General features: G+C 44.7%; 1 protein-coding gene across 1 annotated transcript in view; it reads left to right on the forward strand.

The window, feature by feature from the left end:
• The first annotated feature begins 360 nt into the window (after positions 1–360).
• KANSL1L (KAT8 regulatory NSL complex subunit 1 like) overlaps positions 361–15802 on the forward strand; it is a 3005708-nt gene continuing 2990266 nt past the window's right edge. The window contains exon 1 of the mRNA XM_085647079.1: positions 361–1466. Coding sequence (XP_085503205.1) covers positions 361–1466 — 1106 coding nt within the window. The remainder of the gene's footprint in view (positions 1467–15802) is intronic.

The raw sequence follows: 15802 nt of genomic DNA on the forward strand, positions 1-15802 counted from the left end.
GGTGTAAGCCAATTCTACCATATTGGAATGAGAGAGCACAAGCACTTTAGCAGTTGGTAAAGGCATAGAGTCCTAAAGCCAACAAAATGAATTCAGCAAAACAGGAGGTGTGAAGGCAAAAGGTTTGTGGGAATACCATACCAAGGATGTCCGGTCTAACACATAGGTTAAAGAATATCCATTAAACTTTGCCAAGAACATTTATTAAAATTGTTTAGATAACAACTGCATATTGTGAAGGGAACAAAAAGAGTTTCAAATATGTATTTAACAGTCAGATACTATTTGGAACTGTACTTACATTGTTCTGATTGATTTCCCTACAGATTTGCCATAGAGGGACTTTCTGAGGTAACCAAGATGACACCAGCACTGACGGATGCAGTCTCAAAGGCGCATGAGATGCGGATTCCCTCTCCATTTTCATCAGAGTCTATAGATTCTAGCACCACTGAATGCACCAGGAGTCAATGTTACACAGATCAGAGCATGGTCCTGCAGGACAGATGCTATCGCCTAGGGTACCCTGGTTCTGACCACACCCTGCACACAAACACTGCAAACGTAAAGTATGTTGGCTCTTCTGTTTTGCAGTCTTCATCACACTTCCAAACTGTATTTTTGTTGCACTCAAATTGCTCTTTGAATTTGCATGATGGCCATAGTCATCCATATAGCCTTGAAGTGAATGATTCTTGTAAGTTAAGGCGCTCATTCCAAAATGGGACACAATTACAGTTGGGTGAAGTGTACCACCCCAAGCCTGAAAAACAGGTCAAAAGAGAACTCTTCCCAGGAAGTGTGACCCAGCTTTTGGCTGATATGCACAGACTTTTGGATGTGGCTGAGTCTAGTGGTGCAAGTGATGCCCAGATCCCGAACTGTAAACTGTACGGCAGGAATAGTTGGGTAGGTAATGGCATTGCTGTGCAGTGCAAGCAAAAAAGTGCTGTTGTATTGCCGTGTAGCAAGCAATCTCTCCATGGAATTACAGGTGTACTCAAGAGCTGTAGCAGATCTAGTAAAGAGAAGGAGGCGAAAACTCGTTTACAGCAGTGCCTAAGCCGTCAGCATGTGCTAGATAACAGGGCCATAAAGACACAAAAGCATTTACATGCTCTCTTGGCTAAGCACGTTGTGGACCACTGTAGCCACCAAATGAGATGCTTTGTTAAATATCAGCTTCAGAGAATGCAACTCTTACATAAGCTACCAAGTTGTGTAGACACCAGTACCAACAAATGTAATGATATCAAATCAGAAGCCAGCATTGTTAAATTGGAAAACAGTACAGAAGGAGACTCAAAGTGTTTCGTGGGTTACCCAAATTCTCATGAATTGTGGGACTTTGCACACTGTTCTGCTGGACTGCTCTCTCACATGGAGAGAAATCTTGACTCGGATGTTACTGGAAGTAGCTCAGATGAAGATTTGGATAAACACCCGAAAAAGCAAGCCAGTTTCAGGTATGTAAACGTCTGTTGTTAATTTGATATATTTTGTCTAACCCTTGTTAAATATTCATTGTCTCCTTAAAAGGTAATGCTTGTGACATATGCTCTTACAAACTTTGGAATAAGTGTTCATGTAAAAAAAGGATTCAACTAAATGATTTTACATGTGTAAAGTTGAGGTTGTTTGATAACTTTCAGTCAGATTTATTATGTGTACAGAGTAAAACCACAAGGACTGCAGTCATTTACCAATCCACCATGCAACTGTCTGACCTGCAAAACCCTGCAGCTCCCTTATAGAATAAGACACACCACCAGGTGCAACAATCACAAATACACAAATCCCCACTCAATTCAAGCGCAAGTTCACAATGCCTACCAGTATTACACATTTCCCCACTTACAAACAACAATTAAGCAACTATAGAAAAAAAGAAAAACATGTTGACATAATAATAAAAAAATAAAATGAAAATAATAAAGAAATCACTTCAATTCAAATTACTGAATTTACCAGGCAGTTTGACCACCCCACCAGATTTAGTAACATGATTTCCATGGCTTGTGTCACCATCTACTTATTGAGTGGTAACCTCAATGCTAATTGCACTGTCTCTTACAACTGCGATCCCTCCCTTCTTGCTCCACTGCTCTCATAAAGTCCCTCATTCTCATTTTCAGTCTCACTTCTTGAGAGAACATCCTGACACTCATCCTTCATCCTAAACCAAGGAAGATTTACATCCGGTTCCACACTCTCTTCCCATACGTTCTTGATCTGGATACTAGGATAACCTACGCAGATGCCCCACTTTTCATCCTTCAGCTTAACTGAAATAGAGTATAATTTATTTCTTTTCAGCAGATGTGAAAACTTACTACAATCCTTTCTACTGCCTGGCCCACCCTTCACACTGACCCATTGTCCCATGTGAACCTTTGCATCCGTGACACCATGTCTACTATCCTAGTAAGCCGTATGCTAATCTTGGCCAGCTTTAATGTTTCTTCTCACAACCTTGGAACTAATACCTTTGTCTAAAAGCTGACCTCCAAGTTAGGTGGTCTTTAGTAAAAGGCTTGCTCTTAAATGTACTAAATCTTGTATTAGTCAAAGGATGCAGTACGCCCAAATCATTTTGTGCATTTCTACTACCTAATATTTTTGGTTTCTCATAGCCATCTCTACAAATCCCATTATAACTTTTATTAAAACATTTTACTGCAGCATTATCTGCTTGGTTTAAAGAGAAGTGCATTTATGTTTTATACCATTCTATCAATCAATCAATCAGCAATTTGTAGAGCGCTGCTTATCACCAGTGAGGGTATTCAATGCTGGGAAGAGGACTGCTACTGGGAGTTGTCAGTCGAAATTCCAGATTTTTAGGCTATCTTTGAACTTCTGTAGTGTGGGTTCAGTCCGGAGTTGGATTGGGAGGCCATGTCAGGTCTTGGTGCCCAAGTTGGAGAAGATGTGGCCGCCACTTCTGCTTTTGTGGGTGCGGCCGTGTGGGCGAGGGAGAGGGAGGCGGAGAGTAGTTATCTACCATGTTGGTGGGAGTTCAGTCTGTGGTTAAGGTAGGCTGGTCCTTTTTTGTACAGGGCCTTGCATGTGTGGGTCAGTAGTTTGAACTGGCACCTTTTTTGGACAGGGAGCCAGTTGAGTGCCCTGAAGTGGGAGGTGATGTGGGCTCTTCTCAGGAGATTGAGGATGAGTCTGGCTGCAGCATTTTGGATGGTTTGCAGTCTGCTCCTTAGTTGTGAGGTGATGCCCATGTAGAGGGAATTTCTGTAGTCCAGGCGGCCGGTGATGAGGGCTTAGGTGATGGTGCCTCGGGTGTTGATGGGGAGCCATTTGAATATTTTCCGGATCATGCGGAGGATGAGGAAGCAGGCTGAGGAGAAAGTATTTATCTGCTTCCTCATGGTGAGCTTATTATTGAGTAAGATGCCGTGGTTTCTGTTTGGTCTGTGGGAATGGGTCAGGGGCCCAGTTCCGCTGGCCACCAGGAGCTCCCTAAAATGAGTACCTCTGTTTTGTCGGTGTTGAGTTTGACGCATTTTGTTTTGCATCCAGCTGGCTACCCTGGTCATGCACCTGTGGAAATTGGTTTTGATGTTAGTAGGGTTTGAAGGGGATTCTGTGAAAACAAATTCTCCAGGGTTCTAGAATTTAATTGTAAACTATTATCTATTAAAATATTTAACAGTATCTGAGTTAGCGTTCCTGACTACATAAACTTCAGGCCATTTAGAAAAGAAATCTAACCATACAATAATGTTTCACCATTTAGAATAAGACTCAACAGATCAGCTCCTAAAGTTTCCCAACGTGAATCAGGACATTGAATAGCAGTTAATGGTCAACAGAATGTAACTAAGGATTTGCCCTCACAACAACACTCAAAACACTCTCTCATACACGTTTCAATAGCTGAGTTTACTAAAGTCCACTAGTAATGCTCTTTAATTCTTCTCTTTTTCTTTACTACACCTAAATATCATACATCTCCTTAATATTTAAAACACTTTCCCTCAAGTCAGCTGATGGACTGATCCTGTCTCTCCTCAACGAAGACACATTTTTTCTGTGGTAAGTTCTGACCTAACCTCCCAGAAGAATTGCAGAGCACCACCTAGCAACTTGTTATCCGGCCAACCATCACTGACTTACTTCTTAAGATTCATCAAGACCGAATCCTTCTTATAACTCTCAGTCCACTCTTCTATAGAACTAGAACTATGCTCCGTCCAACTTACAGTTGCTACCGCTTAAGTCACATTCCTCACGCTTCTCTAAGGAAATAGTACCCCTGCTTATAACATCTGTAACACTTTTTTGATGCGTGGTACATACTTCATTATAAAATTGAAATCAAATACTTCTATCAACATTCTTGCAGTTTAAGTGGCATTGAGCATACCAATAGAGGTTAATACCTTCACAGGGGGTTTGTGATCTAATTGAATTATAAACTCATAACCCCACAACAATTGTCTGAAACGTACCATCCCAAAAATACATGGAATCATTTCCTGTTCAATAACAGAATGACGCTTTTCAATAAAAGATTTCCTTCTCATCTGGGCCCATTTGGCATAACACACACTTTGTAAGCAGTTGTCTTATCTCAGACGTTTTTTGGGAAAAGTCCTTTAAAATTTTGGTGTGAAATTCAGAAAAACCAAAGAAAGACCTTACATCATCCTGAATTGTAGGGGGAGGTTCATTACTGACTACCTCCACCAACTCTTTTTTTAAGCAAAATACCAGAAATACTAACTTTATGCCCAATATATGTGACAGGTTTAACTCCAAATTTAATTTCTTTTTAAATTCAGAAGACAACTCGTTGCTTTCCAAAACACTCAAAACATTTATCAATCTCTCATCTTTTTCTGCTCTTGACTTTCTCATGATCAAAATTTCATGTGAAAATATAGCATTCAAATTTTTGAAAGAGTTGATACATTAATCTTTGGAGAACAATCCTCTCAGAGGACACTCTAAAAGGCATGCGGACAAACTCGAAATGACAAAGCGGAGTAATAAAGGCAGTTACTTTGTTACTATTATGGTCCCAATTGGACCCTAAATCTATTGTGTAGAACCATTTTACCGTCTTGGTCATGGTCAAAAGTCAACTAATCTTTGGCAAGGGACATTTATCCACCTGCATATTTTTGTTCAGATCTCTAACATCTACACATTACATGTTTTTGCCACTTGCCCATAAACAATAGCCACAATCAAGGGAGACATCCACTTTGCAAACTCCACTGCTTCTATAATACATTGTTTCAGTAACTTTCTCCGGTACCCTCTTTCAGTAACACTTTACACTTAATTCCTAATCCCTAAAGGAATATTTCTCAGCTTCGCAGAAACTGGGACCCAACCCTCCTTAAGTATAATATTATGAGAGATCTATCTAAACATCTCCGTCACCAAAAAACACACATGAGGAAATTCCTTTAAAATACTTCTTTGTAGGTCCAAACTTCCCCAGAAATCAAAATTTGCTCAGTCATCAGTAAACAAGATGGTGGCATACTGGGGGCACCATTCATGACCCTAAATCATCTGATGCGTTTGCTGCATGTTTTGGGCGATGGGTAGGCATATTGACAATGTTTGTGACATGCTCATAAGGAGAAGCACGTGCTGACGGTCGTTGCAGTATGCTCGTGCCAATACCATGAAGCAGAGTAAAAGCAACCCACAATAGAATATTGCTTTCTCCCATACAGCATACCATAGACTCAATTTTAACCATCAGATAACCGCTCTAGAATGCCTGTGCAGAAATATAAACAAGTCTTTGCAAAGGCTATAGGTCTGTCATTGATCGCCAGCCTTTTGGAGATTCTTTTTGCATGGTTTTTGAAAAACTTTAATGTTTGGGAAGCTGCCAGGCTCTCATTAGGAGCCGTATTTAGCAACTAGTTGCATCTCACTTGTACCATGCAACGGGGTGCAAGCGAGTCACAACTACTAAGTGTGATTTATCGAGCCATACAAGGCAACCTTGGGTGGCCCTGAATAGCTTGATAAATCTGGAGTAACAGAGTGGAGAGAAAAATGCTGAAGTGCATTACTCTGCCCCAGGTAGGTGTTCTTTGGGTGATGCGTGGGTGTTCCCATGCAACACCCACAGATTTTTACGCATTCCCAGATTTACCTTAAGTGGAAGACCTGGGAATGCGCTAAAAACTGCTACGCCTCCCAAGATGAGTCGTAACGTGGAGAAATATGTTTATTTCTCATCGTTTGTTCCATGACTCGAAGTTGTGCTCGGACTGTCGACACCGGCCAGCGAGACTCCATGGAGATCCTGGTCCCGTTTGAAGAAGAGGAGGCCACGGGACTGCTCCCAGAGCCCCAAGTCCTCTTCCTCCCACTCAAGGTCTTCGGGACACTCGGGGAAGAGGCAGAAGAAGTAGCCCAAACAGACTTCATCTTCGCCTCGGCTGTTGTCTTTCGATGAACGAGGTATAGAACACCGCGGCTCTAAGCACATTTCTGCAGAGCCGGAGCCTGGGTCGACTTTGCAGGATTATAGGACCTTGGTGTATAAGGACCGTATATTCTTAACATCTTAGAACCCACGTGCCCAGGACCGACTAGCTATAGTGTCTAACTTGCTCTCCTACTCACTCACAGAGAAATAACAGATTAGACACCCCAGAACACAACACTCCCAGACCTCCCAGACCTCTCAGGAATCGCGGTAACAAGACGCACCTTTTCGCTCGCACTCTTGTACTTGTCCGCAATAAGATCTGACAGAGACAGGAAACTGTTTAAAATATTTATTTTAACTAACGTGCCCTAACATACAGTATACGTGCCACAACAAGCAGGAAAATGCATAGTACAAATACAGTCAGCATAGCAGCTAGTCCACAAATCATAAAGGGAGACGTCATCATAAAAAGACAATGGAGCCTAACCTCCCTCCTCTTGCTACGAAGCAATATTATTATATATCAGAAGATCTCTGGGCTTTGTCAGCAGACCCCATACCTTAGCCTAGAGATGGTAGATCTACATCATAGGTGTTGTCTTGTTCCTCTCCATGGAAAGGTCCCTCTCCAAGTGTCTGTTACCTATTCCTGAATCCCACTAAAAAACCAAAGTACGTTGTCCAAACAACAGCTGCATCTGTATGTTTTGTCTAAGGGCTAAGGTCTGGCCAGAACAAAATAACAAGGGGCATTGAGCTCGACCTTGCACACAATGTTCAGACAAAATCCCAAGAACATGCAGAGAGTGAACACAGATATGAGTTCTCATGTGAAAGCAGCCATTAAACATATTGCAATAAGACATGTAGTAACGTGTGCAAAGCAGCAGGCAGGCTGCAATGTGCTCATGCTAACTTAGTGAAGACGACAATGTCCCTATGAACCACGCGACAACCTCTCCTAGGCCAGATCGTTAGCCTTATGCGAAGACAGAAATCAGAGGTAAGCAGAGGCAAAGCGTCTCAGTGGTACACCAAGGATATTCATGAAGCCCAAAACTTGTTTTATTCCAAGATTATATTTTTCAAAAGTTTTTGCCAATTGGGCACCCAAAAACACATTCATTCATAGTTAGTCTTCAGAGACAAAAATGTTGAGGGAAAAGTGGAATGCCATGAACTCCAGAATGTTGTCTGTGCCTTCCATAGTAAAAAGGTATGCCATCTAGTTTATTAGATCGAACGAGCAAACATGCTCCTCATATCCAGAGGCTGTTAGAAGCATGCCAGGGTAACCTGCGTTAACTTTGATGAAACTTTGATCTATGAGGTGCTGCACACAAGCACATGTACTGAAGTCTGCCTTTGATCCAAGTAGAGGATCGCACACAAAACGCTTACCCATGGCACATTCCTGGTCATGGGCCCTCAACGGACCCAATCAGGTTGTAATCCAGGGCAGCGTGTGTGGTATAGGAGAGGCAGACATCCAGGACCCATTGAAAAGGGCACCGGAGGCAGTGGAACACAGGTTGCATGCAGGTGAAGTAGGCATAACGGAAGGTCAGCCAATAGTCGATGGCAAAATACTTCACTGACACAGCACCAAAGAGCTGCCGCATTCCATCACGGTACAGTTGCAACTGGACTGGGTTTGGCTGCTCCACAGATAGAGCATCCATTGCGAAGCAATAATAAGAGAACCAGCTTGCCACAAATCAACAGGAGCACTAGGGGAAACCGTCCGTAGGCACTGGAAAAAATAGAATGGATAAAGGCTGGTATTACTCCAAAAATAGTCTGAAAGGAAGAAACCAGGCCGGTTCCCACAAATTAAAAGAAGTGGTGCAAGACCTTCTGTATCAGACGCATTAAATATTTGGGGCCTCATGTAGGTAAATAAATTTTACCGTTTCTTAAATACCGAGCCGTACCGAATCGGTAAATTAGAATCGGTAAGTTATATGTAGGTAAAAATTCGGTAACAGTTACCGATTCGGTAACATTCGGTAATCACGAATCGGAATTCACCGAATCGGTAAATACCGAGGTGGCATTTACCGATTCGGAAAATACCGAGGTGGTATTTACCGATTCGGAAAATACCGAGGTGGTATTTACCGAATCGGAAAATACCGAGGTGGTATTTACCGAATCGGAAAATACCGAATCGGTATGTACGGAATCGGTAAATAAAATCACATGACTTGACGAAACAGCTAATCCTGTGCAACCACAGCCCACCCAACCAGGAAGTGGCCACACCCAGGCAGGTGTACATAATTAGCCGACCCTGGAGAGGCTTGGAGTGCAGAGGAGAGGCAGGGAGCCGGTGCCTGTGCGAGCGGGAAAACGAACATCATGTCCAGCCAGAGAACACAGAGAGACGGAGGGGAAAGGAGGAGGAAGCTGAAATTTAGCCCCAAGGAACTCCAGGTGCTGGTGGAGGAGGTGGTGAAGCAGCACCAGAAGCTGTTTGGAAGGCAATCCCTGCAAGTGCCTGAGTCTGAAAAGCGCAACATATGGCTGGCCATCCAGGCCCATGTGAATGCTGTGGGAGTGACCCACAGGGACATAGAGGTCCTAAAGAAGCGCTGGTATGACCTGAGGATTGTAACCAAGAGGAAGATGGGCGACATCCAGAAGGAGGCCAGCCAGACTGGAGGTGGAACCAACAGGGCACCTGCCCTCACCGAACTGGAGGAGCTGGTGGGGGCCACAATCGAGCAAGAGAGCGTCGTGGGTCTTGGGGACGCCGACAGCTCTGCCAGAGCCGCCACACAACAAGGTAAGACGAAAGCACAGCAATGTAGCACCCCCTATCCCTATCCCACATCCCCCAATGTGAAACGAGAATCACACTGCAGTCCACACGTGTCAGTGCAGACAGGCAATGCATTCCGGGAGATGTAGTCAGGGAAACACCAACCATGACGTAAATGTTACAGGGCAACAAGGCATGTCACGCACTCGAGGCACAAGGAGACAGAGGACATTTTGGAATGTGAAATTATTTATTGTGACGCTTTCAATGCAGCCCTTCGGGGACACTGAGCCAATGTTGTATTTCTGTCCACAGATGTGACATCATGCAGGACAGGGCATGCTGCAGGAGAGACGGCACACCGGCCACAAATATCACCTCTAGCCAGCACAAGTTCAGACCAGGGAGCAGGCCCACTGGCAGCCGCACCACCAACACAGGCAGCCTCGCCGCAGCCAGAGCCAGCATCACCTCACCCAGAGCCAGCATCACCTCACCCAGAGCCAGCATCACCTCACCCAGAGCCAGCATCGCCACTCATGTTTGAATCACCGGCCACATCTCCGCTTGCAGGTGTGGGAATGAGGAGGCGTCCAGCAGCCAGGCTACGAGCCTTAGACACCTCGTCAGACGACAGCATGGGCCCTGAAGAACTCACCAGGCCCCAGGAAGGGAGCCATGCCACTGTGCCCCACACCTCACAGGCAGCACAGACGGGAGCAAGAGGGCGCCGCAGGTCGCGTGTCCAGAGTCCACCAGCACCCATTGGCGGCCATGGTGTCTTCTTGGGTCTCGAGGGCCAAATGTTGAAACAACAGCGCCTGCAAACAAAGGCAGTCATGACAGTCCAGAGGCACATGCGGGTGATGAAAACTACATTACTCAACATGGACAATAACATCAGCGGCATGGCTGCGGGCATTCGGGACATGTCCCAGTCAATCCAGCAGTTGTGCAGCAAATTAGATGCTGACATCGAGGCACGGCGCCGGGAACGGCAGAGAAGGGACACTACCAACAGGGCACTCAACCGTCTGGCAACTGCGACTTCTCTACTGTGCCGGCGCTCTGTGACGATGCAGGAGGGCCTAACACACTGCTGCAGCGACCTGTCTCGGGGGATGGTGCAGGTGACAAGTGCACTAGGGGTGCTATTTACTAGTCAGGCGTCGACAACTGCTGCAGGGGATGCTGCGGAGAGCATCGACACCAGCAGCAGGAGCAGCATCACACCCCCCATCCCAGAAGCACGCAGGAGCAGCAGGCGGCTTGGGGTTGGCTCTAGTGAGGATGCACAGGCCGTGCCATCCACCACTGCAGCGCGTATGCGCAAACATTGATGTGGCCCTGCTTAGCCACTTCCCAATGGGTGACGTAACCCTGGACATACTCCTTGTATAGATGGTATATTGCCAGATTGGCTTGTTCATGTGTTCATGGCGTGGTGCCACATTAAAACTACGTCATGACTAATCACAACTGGCTGTGTCCCCTTACTTACTCAGAAATAGTTGCATGTGATCTCTGCCCGTCTCTCTCTCCCATCGATTGCAGTTGGCACTCTAGCTGCGTTGCCCTGTGGCTGGCCTGACTCATCCTCGTTGTCCTCAAAATATGTTAGTTCCACATCTGTACCTTTTTTCGTGGCAAGGTTGTGCAGCATTGCACAAGTGGCAATAATCTTGCAGCAGGTGATGGGTGTGTACTGGCGTGCGCCTCCGCTCTTGTGGAGGCAGCGGAACCTGCTCTTCAGTAGTCCAAACGTGCGCTCCACCACATTGCGTGTTGTTTTGTGTGCCACGTTGTATCGTCTCTCACTCTGGGTTGCTGGGTGTAGGTAGGGAGTGAGGATGAATGACCGGCATGCATATGCACTGTCGCCTAGATGAGTTAGAGGGAAACATCAGTCACATGCCTCTTTACACTATGATTTGCAGGTTGCAAGGGGCGTCACTGTTACTCACCTAGCAGGTATCCCTCTCCAAATTCCCAGGAAACTTTGCAACAATATCTGTGATGATGTTCCCTGCATCACAGATCACCTGCACATTGATGGAGTGGGTGGACTTCCTATTCCTGTAGATGTGCTCTGTGTCAGCTGGTGGACAGATTGGGATGTGTGTACCATCAATACAGCCGATGACATGGGGGAACTGTGCCATGTGATAAAAGTCTGTTTTTGTTTTCTGCAGTGCAGCCTGTGTGTTGGGGAAGCTGATGTAGTGGTGCATTCTCTGCATCATGGCATCCAGGAACTTCCTGAAGAAACGTGACAGGCAACTCTGGGATACACCACCCACCGCAGCTATCACCACCTGATAACTGCCGGATGCCAGCAGATGTAGGCTGCAGAGCACCTGCACATGTGGGGGTATGGCGTGCGCCCTTCTTATTGGCTGGTCCAGGAGTGGGTGAAGGTCCCTGATTAAGTCCATGATGGTTTCGGGGTGTAGCCTGTACCTCTCATGTATCTCTGCATCAGTCAGGTGGAATAGTGTGATGCGCTGTCTGTAGATGCGTTCCTCCCGTCGCCAAACCCTCAGTCCTGCTGCCTGTAGACGTAGGCGCCTTGCAATGACATACATAGCGGCCATGTTGTCCACGCTGTTGCATTTTGGGATTGCTAATATGCACTGTTGATGGTTACCACCTGCTTTCAATCCGTGTTAATTACCGACTCTTATTTACCGATTTTCTTGGATTTCTTAATTACCGAGTGCTCCTACATGTCATTTTAATTTTTACCACTTCATATTTACCACTTCATATTTACCGATTCGTTAAGTATGTATTCGGTAAATCTGATTCGGTATTTTAGAATTCGGTAAATATGAATCGGTATTTACCGCCTCATATTTACCGAAAAGTCGTTTTTGGACTCCTACATCTCACTTGTCTGAATACCGGTCGGTAACGGCATATTTACCGAAAATCGGCCGTTACCGACCGGTATTTGGCTACCTACATGAGGCCCTTGGTGTATTAATTCTCCAAAATGGAGTGGGAGATTCGTGTTTAGCAGCGAGTGTATCTCACTTGCGGTTCTCGCCACCTGCAATTCGAATGTCTCTTGAGCTGATGTGAGAGCGACCTCTTGTTGAAACATTAGCGCTTTGAGTCTGCTTAGCTTGTTGAAATCTGTTTTCAAAGTTGGAATGGAAGGCCAAGGCAAACTATCTACAATCCCAAGCGGGGGTGGAAACAGGACATTGCTGCAACATGTTACATGTTGGGAAACTGTTACTATATACGGGATGCCAGCCCGTAAGCCGCAGCAATCGTGGTTATTTAGAAAAAGACAACTGCCATTAGAATGCAAAGGTAATGTGGGAATAATAGCTGAGATAGGGTTACCTTTTAAAAATCAAGCCAGATTAGGGGCTGAAACGTTACAGGCTCTGTGAAGCTTAACTTGTTTACCGCCTAGGGAATGTCCTACTGTGCAATCGCAATACTCCCCTGTAAGGAAAACTTTGTTATCCGCGCGCTGACATCTGTAGGTGAAAGGTAATGACGATTATTCATGAATAACCAACGGGATGATGTTTCATGCCTGCTGTGAACTGAAAAAGTGAGATAGGCAGTGAAATCCAAAGTATATATACGGGAAGACAGTGTATTAATGCTGTTGTTTACTATTGCAAGAACTTTTTCTAAATTAGCTTGGTCAATTTGGCGCAGCTTCCATCTGCAACAGTTTCCAAAATTCATTATATGCTGAATAAATAAAACTTTTTGTTTAAGGGGATTTCGGACCTAAAATGAAAATCAGCCAGATCGATGTCACCTGACAAAAGAGAAAGGTGTTGTTTCACAGACTACAGTGTTGAATGTTCCAAACATTACTGACACAATTTACCCACTGAATATGTGGTAACTATGGGAATGTGGGAAACGTGGATCAGGTCTACTTTATGTAAACCCTTTTGTGGTATTCACAGAACGCAATTGGCATGCATTGGAGCTCGTTGGCCACAGTAACCATCCCAAGGGATCAATAGTGGAAGAGTACGGTGTGCCATTTTAAAACATGACAGCTAATTCTTCAATATTGGAGTTGGTATGTGTTTGCTATGTATCATATGGAGCCATGAATGGAATGGAGAGAATAGATTTTTGGTCGTGGCTAAACCAAAACAAGTAGTCTGTTGTACCATGTCATTTAAAAATAAGATTTGAGACGGTATCAGACATGCACGATGGAAAGCTTCAATGCTCTGCACTAGCCAATCTGTAGTAGCCCAAATGAATTTTAAAGCAATAGTATCCTTCCAATGCTCATAACCCTTCTTGGACAAATCATTCCTGAAGGACGTGGAGTAAACTAATTTAATGTGTGTCAACATAAATTTAGATTGGGATGGCATCTTTAGTTTATAAAAATAGGACTGTGGGTCTGAAAGATTGTAACCAGGAAAATACATACATTTTCTCTGTTGGGTCTCTGAACTTCCCTGTAAAGGTGTTGGGCAATGTTCCTACTGAGTATAATGAAAAAATGGTCTCTGAGTGTTGGTCTTGTGTAAAAAATGATGCCATAATGTTGATTCATACTACATAAAGAGGGGGGGACCGGGAGCATAATTAGAAATAGGTCCAGTACCCGTGCTCCCTCAGAATCACGTGTATATATTGAGAGGGTAACTGTTCCTAAAGACACGACTAAGAAGGTTGTGTGTGCTCTCAAGGTGTGGTCGGGTAGGATAGAGTGTGGGGAATTTCTCCTTTAGAATATAGTGCCCTCACACACCCTTTCGAGTGTCCTGCTTCATCATAGGGCGTTGCTCCTCGTGGGGGTGGCGCTGCAGTCCCCCACGGGCCCCGCAAGAGGGCTCTTTGTCGGAGATCTTTTTGTTGGAGACGCCGCAGTTGTGCATGGGGGTGTGTGGGCCTATCTGAAGGGAGGTGGGTGGTGCGTTAAAAATTACTGGATAGAGTCCAAGACCTTTATTCACAGCTCTACCTAGTAAAAGTTAAAAGTAATAATCCTGGAGCTCCTCTTTGAAAAAAGATATAGAGGGCAGATGTGAAAATAACTGCTGCTCTCAGGATAGTGAGTGGAAGTCCTACTGATAGGGGGTCAACATGTTTCGCGCTTCAGGGTGGGTCCTTAAGGGATCCCAATGCGCTTCGTCAGGACCAAATATAAAGTGAGTGAAACAAATGTGAATATTCGAAACAGGTTTCAATAAGGTGCTGTGCTGTGAACCTGTGGTACCTTAATCAGCGTCCTCGCGCTGGTAGGTACTCCTTCTTATTTGGAAACCTTTACCCAACCTGGTAAGGTAACAAACAAAAGAGACACACTCATGGACAGAGGAGAGGGAAAAAAGTAAAACATAGCATCTTGTAATCATTATACATTGTATGTTGTGATTACAATGTAAACCAGCACAATGAGTGTATATTCAAACCATGCTTCTAATGATTACATGCAGGTAAAATGACCTAATGTCGGAAAAGTCTACAACATGGTGCAGAAAACCGCTATAGTGGGGTGCGAGTTATGTTTTTTCAATCTACAGTACCCGTGTGCCATACAAAAGTTATCCAGCAGCCTGTGTAAAGAGAAAAATCTCCGACGGCACCGTGTGAATGCTTCTATTACTATCGCGGTTGTAAAAGAGACGGAAAGTACATCTCTATAGTGAAACACTTGTAATAATGAAAAAAATGCAAAAAACTGAACTACAAGATATAGCCTACCCTTAAAGTATAGGGAATGGGCTCCATCAGCAACGCGAAGTTGGCAGAAAGAGAGACTGATAAAGGGAAAAAGAAAGGTATACCGTGGACATTGGTATCTGTCAAAATGTCAAAGGAATCAGAGCGCATGAGCTCACCTCTTCGTTATAAGTGAATACTCACGAGTGCTCGTTCGCCCAGGGTGTGGAAACCTACCCCTCCTCCGTACAGCGCTGGAATGGATGAGGGAGAATGTAAGGACGTGCTTCTTAAGTATGTTCCTCATTAGTGCTGAGTTCCGGGTTGGGGCGGTTTGGGGGCGCCGAAAAGTGATGTCATGACGTTGCGTGTTTTGTTGTCATGGTGATTTTGGGAATACTATGACGCCACTAGATGACGTGGTGGCGTAATGTGAGTTATTGCCATGGTGATCATGGGAGTTACTTGGTGCCGAGGAATGACGTTGTGGCAATAAAAAATCCGTTGTTATGGCAGTCGGGGGCGTGTAGGACGCGAAAAAATGTAAACGCGATCGTAGAGATTTGGTCTTACGTTCACAAAGAGACATCAATAAAGTTATTGGCAATGAAAAAAAGTGTCTCATGAGAGAAGATGTCTCAGAGGTGTATGTCCTCAGAAGCGCTGAGGCCGTGGTGGTAATCCGGCGCCGGAGAATGGCGCAAATACATTGCGTGTATTAAATACTTTAGACAGTTGCGTTAGTATTGCAGCAAGTATCTTATCGTCTTTCTAGTTTTTTCGTGCATTGGAGTGTGTATCATGTTTAATGCACAAGATGGGATTAAAGGGAAGTCCCGGATAGGGATATGGTGTTACGTTTGTCAAGCTACCACCTAATTATTATCTGCATGCACAAATTCAATGTTGAAATGGGGTGTCACGTTAACTCAACCCATGGAATTTCGTCA

This window comes from Triturus cristatus, chromosome 3_2 (assembly GCF_964204655.1).
Source record: "Triturus cristatus chromosome 3_2, aTriCri1.1, whole genome shotgun sequence".
Taxonomy (NCBI): domain Eukaryota; kingdom Metazoa; phylum Chordata; class Amphibia; order Caudata; family Salamandridae; genus Triturus; species Triturus cristatus.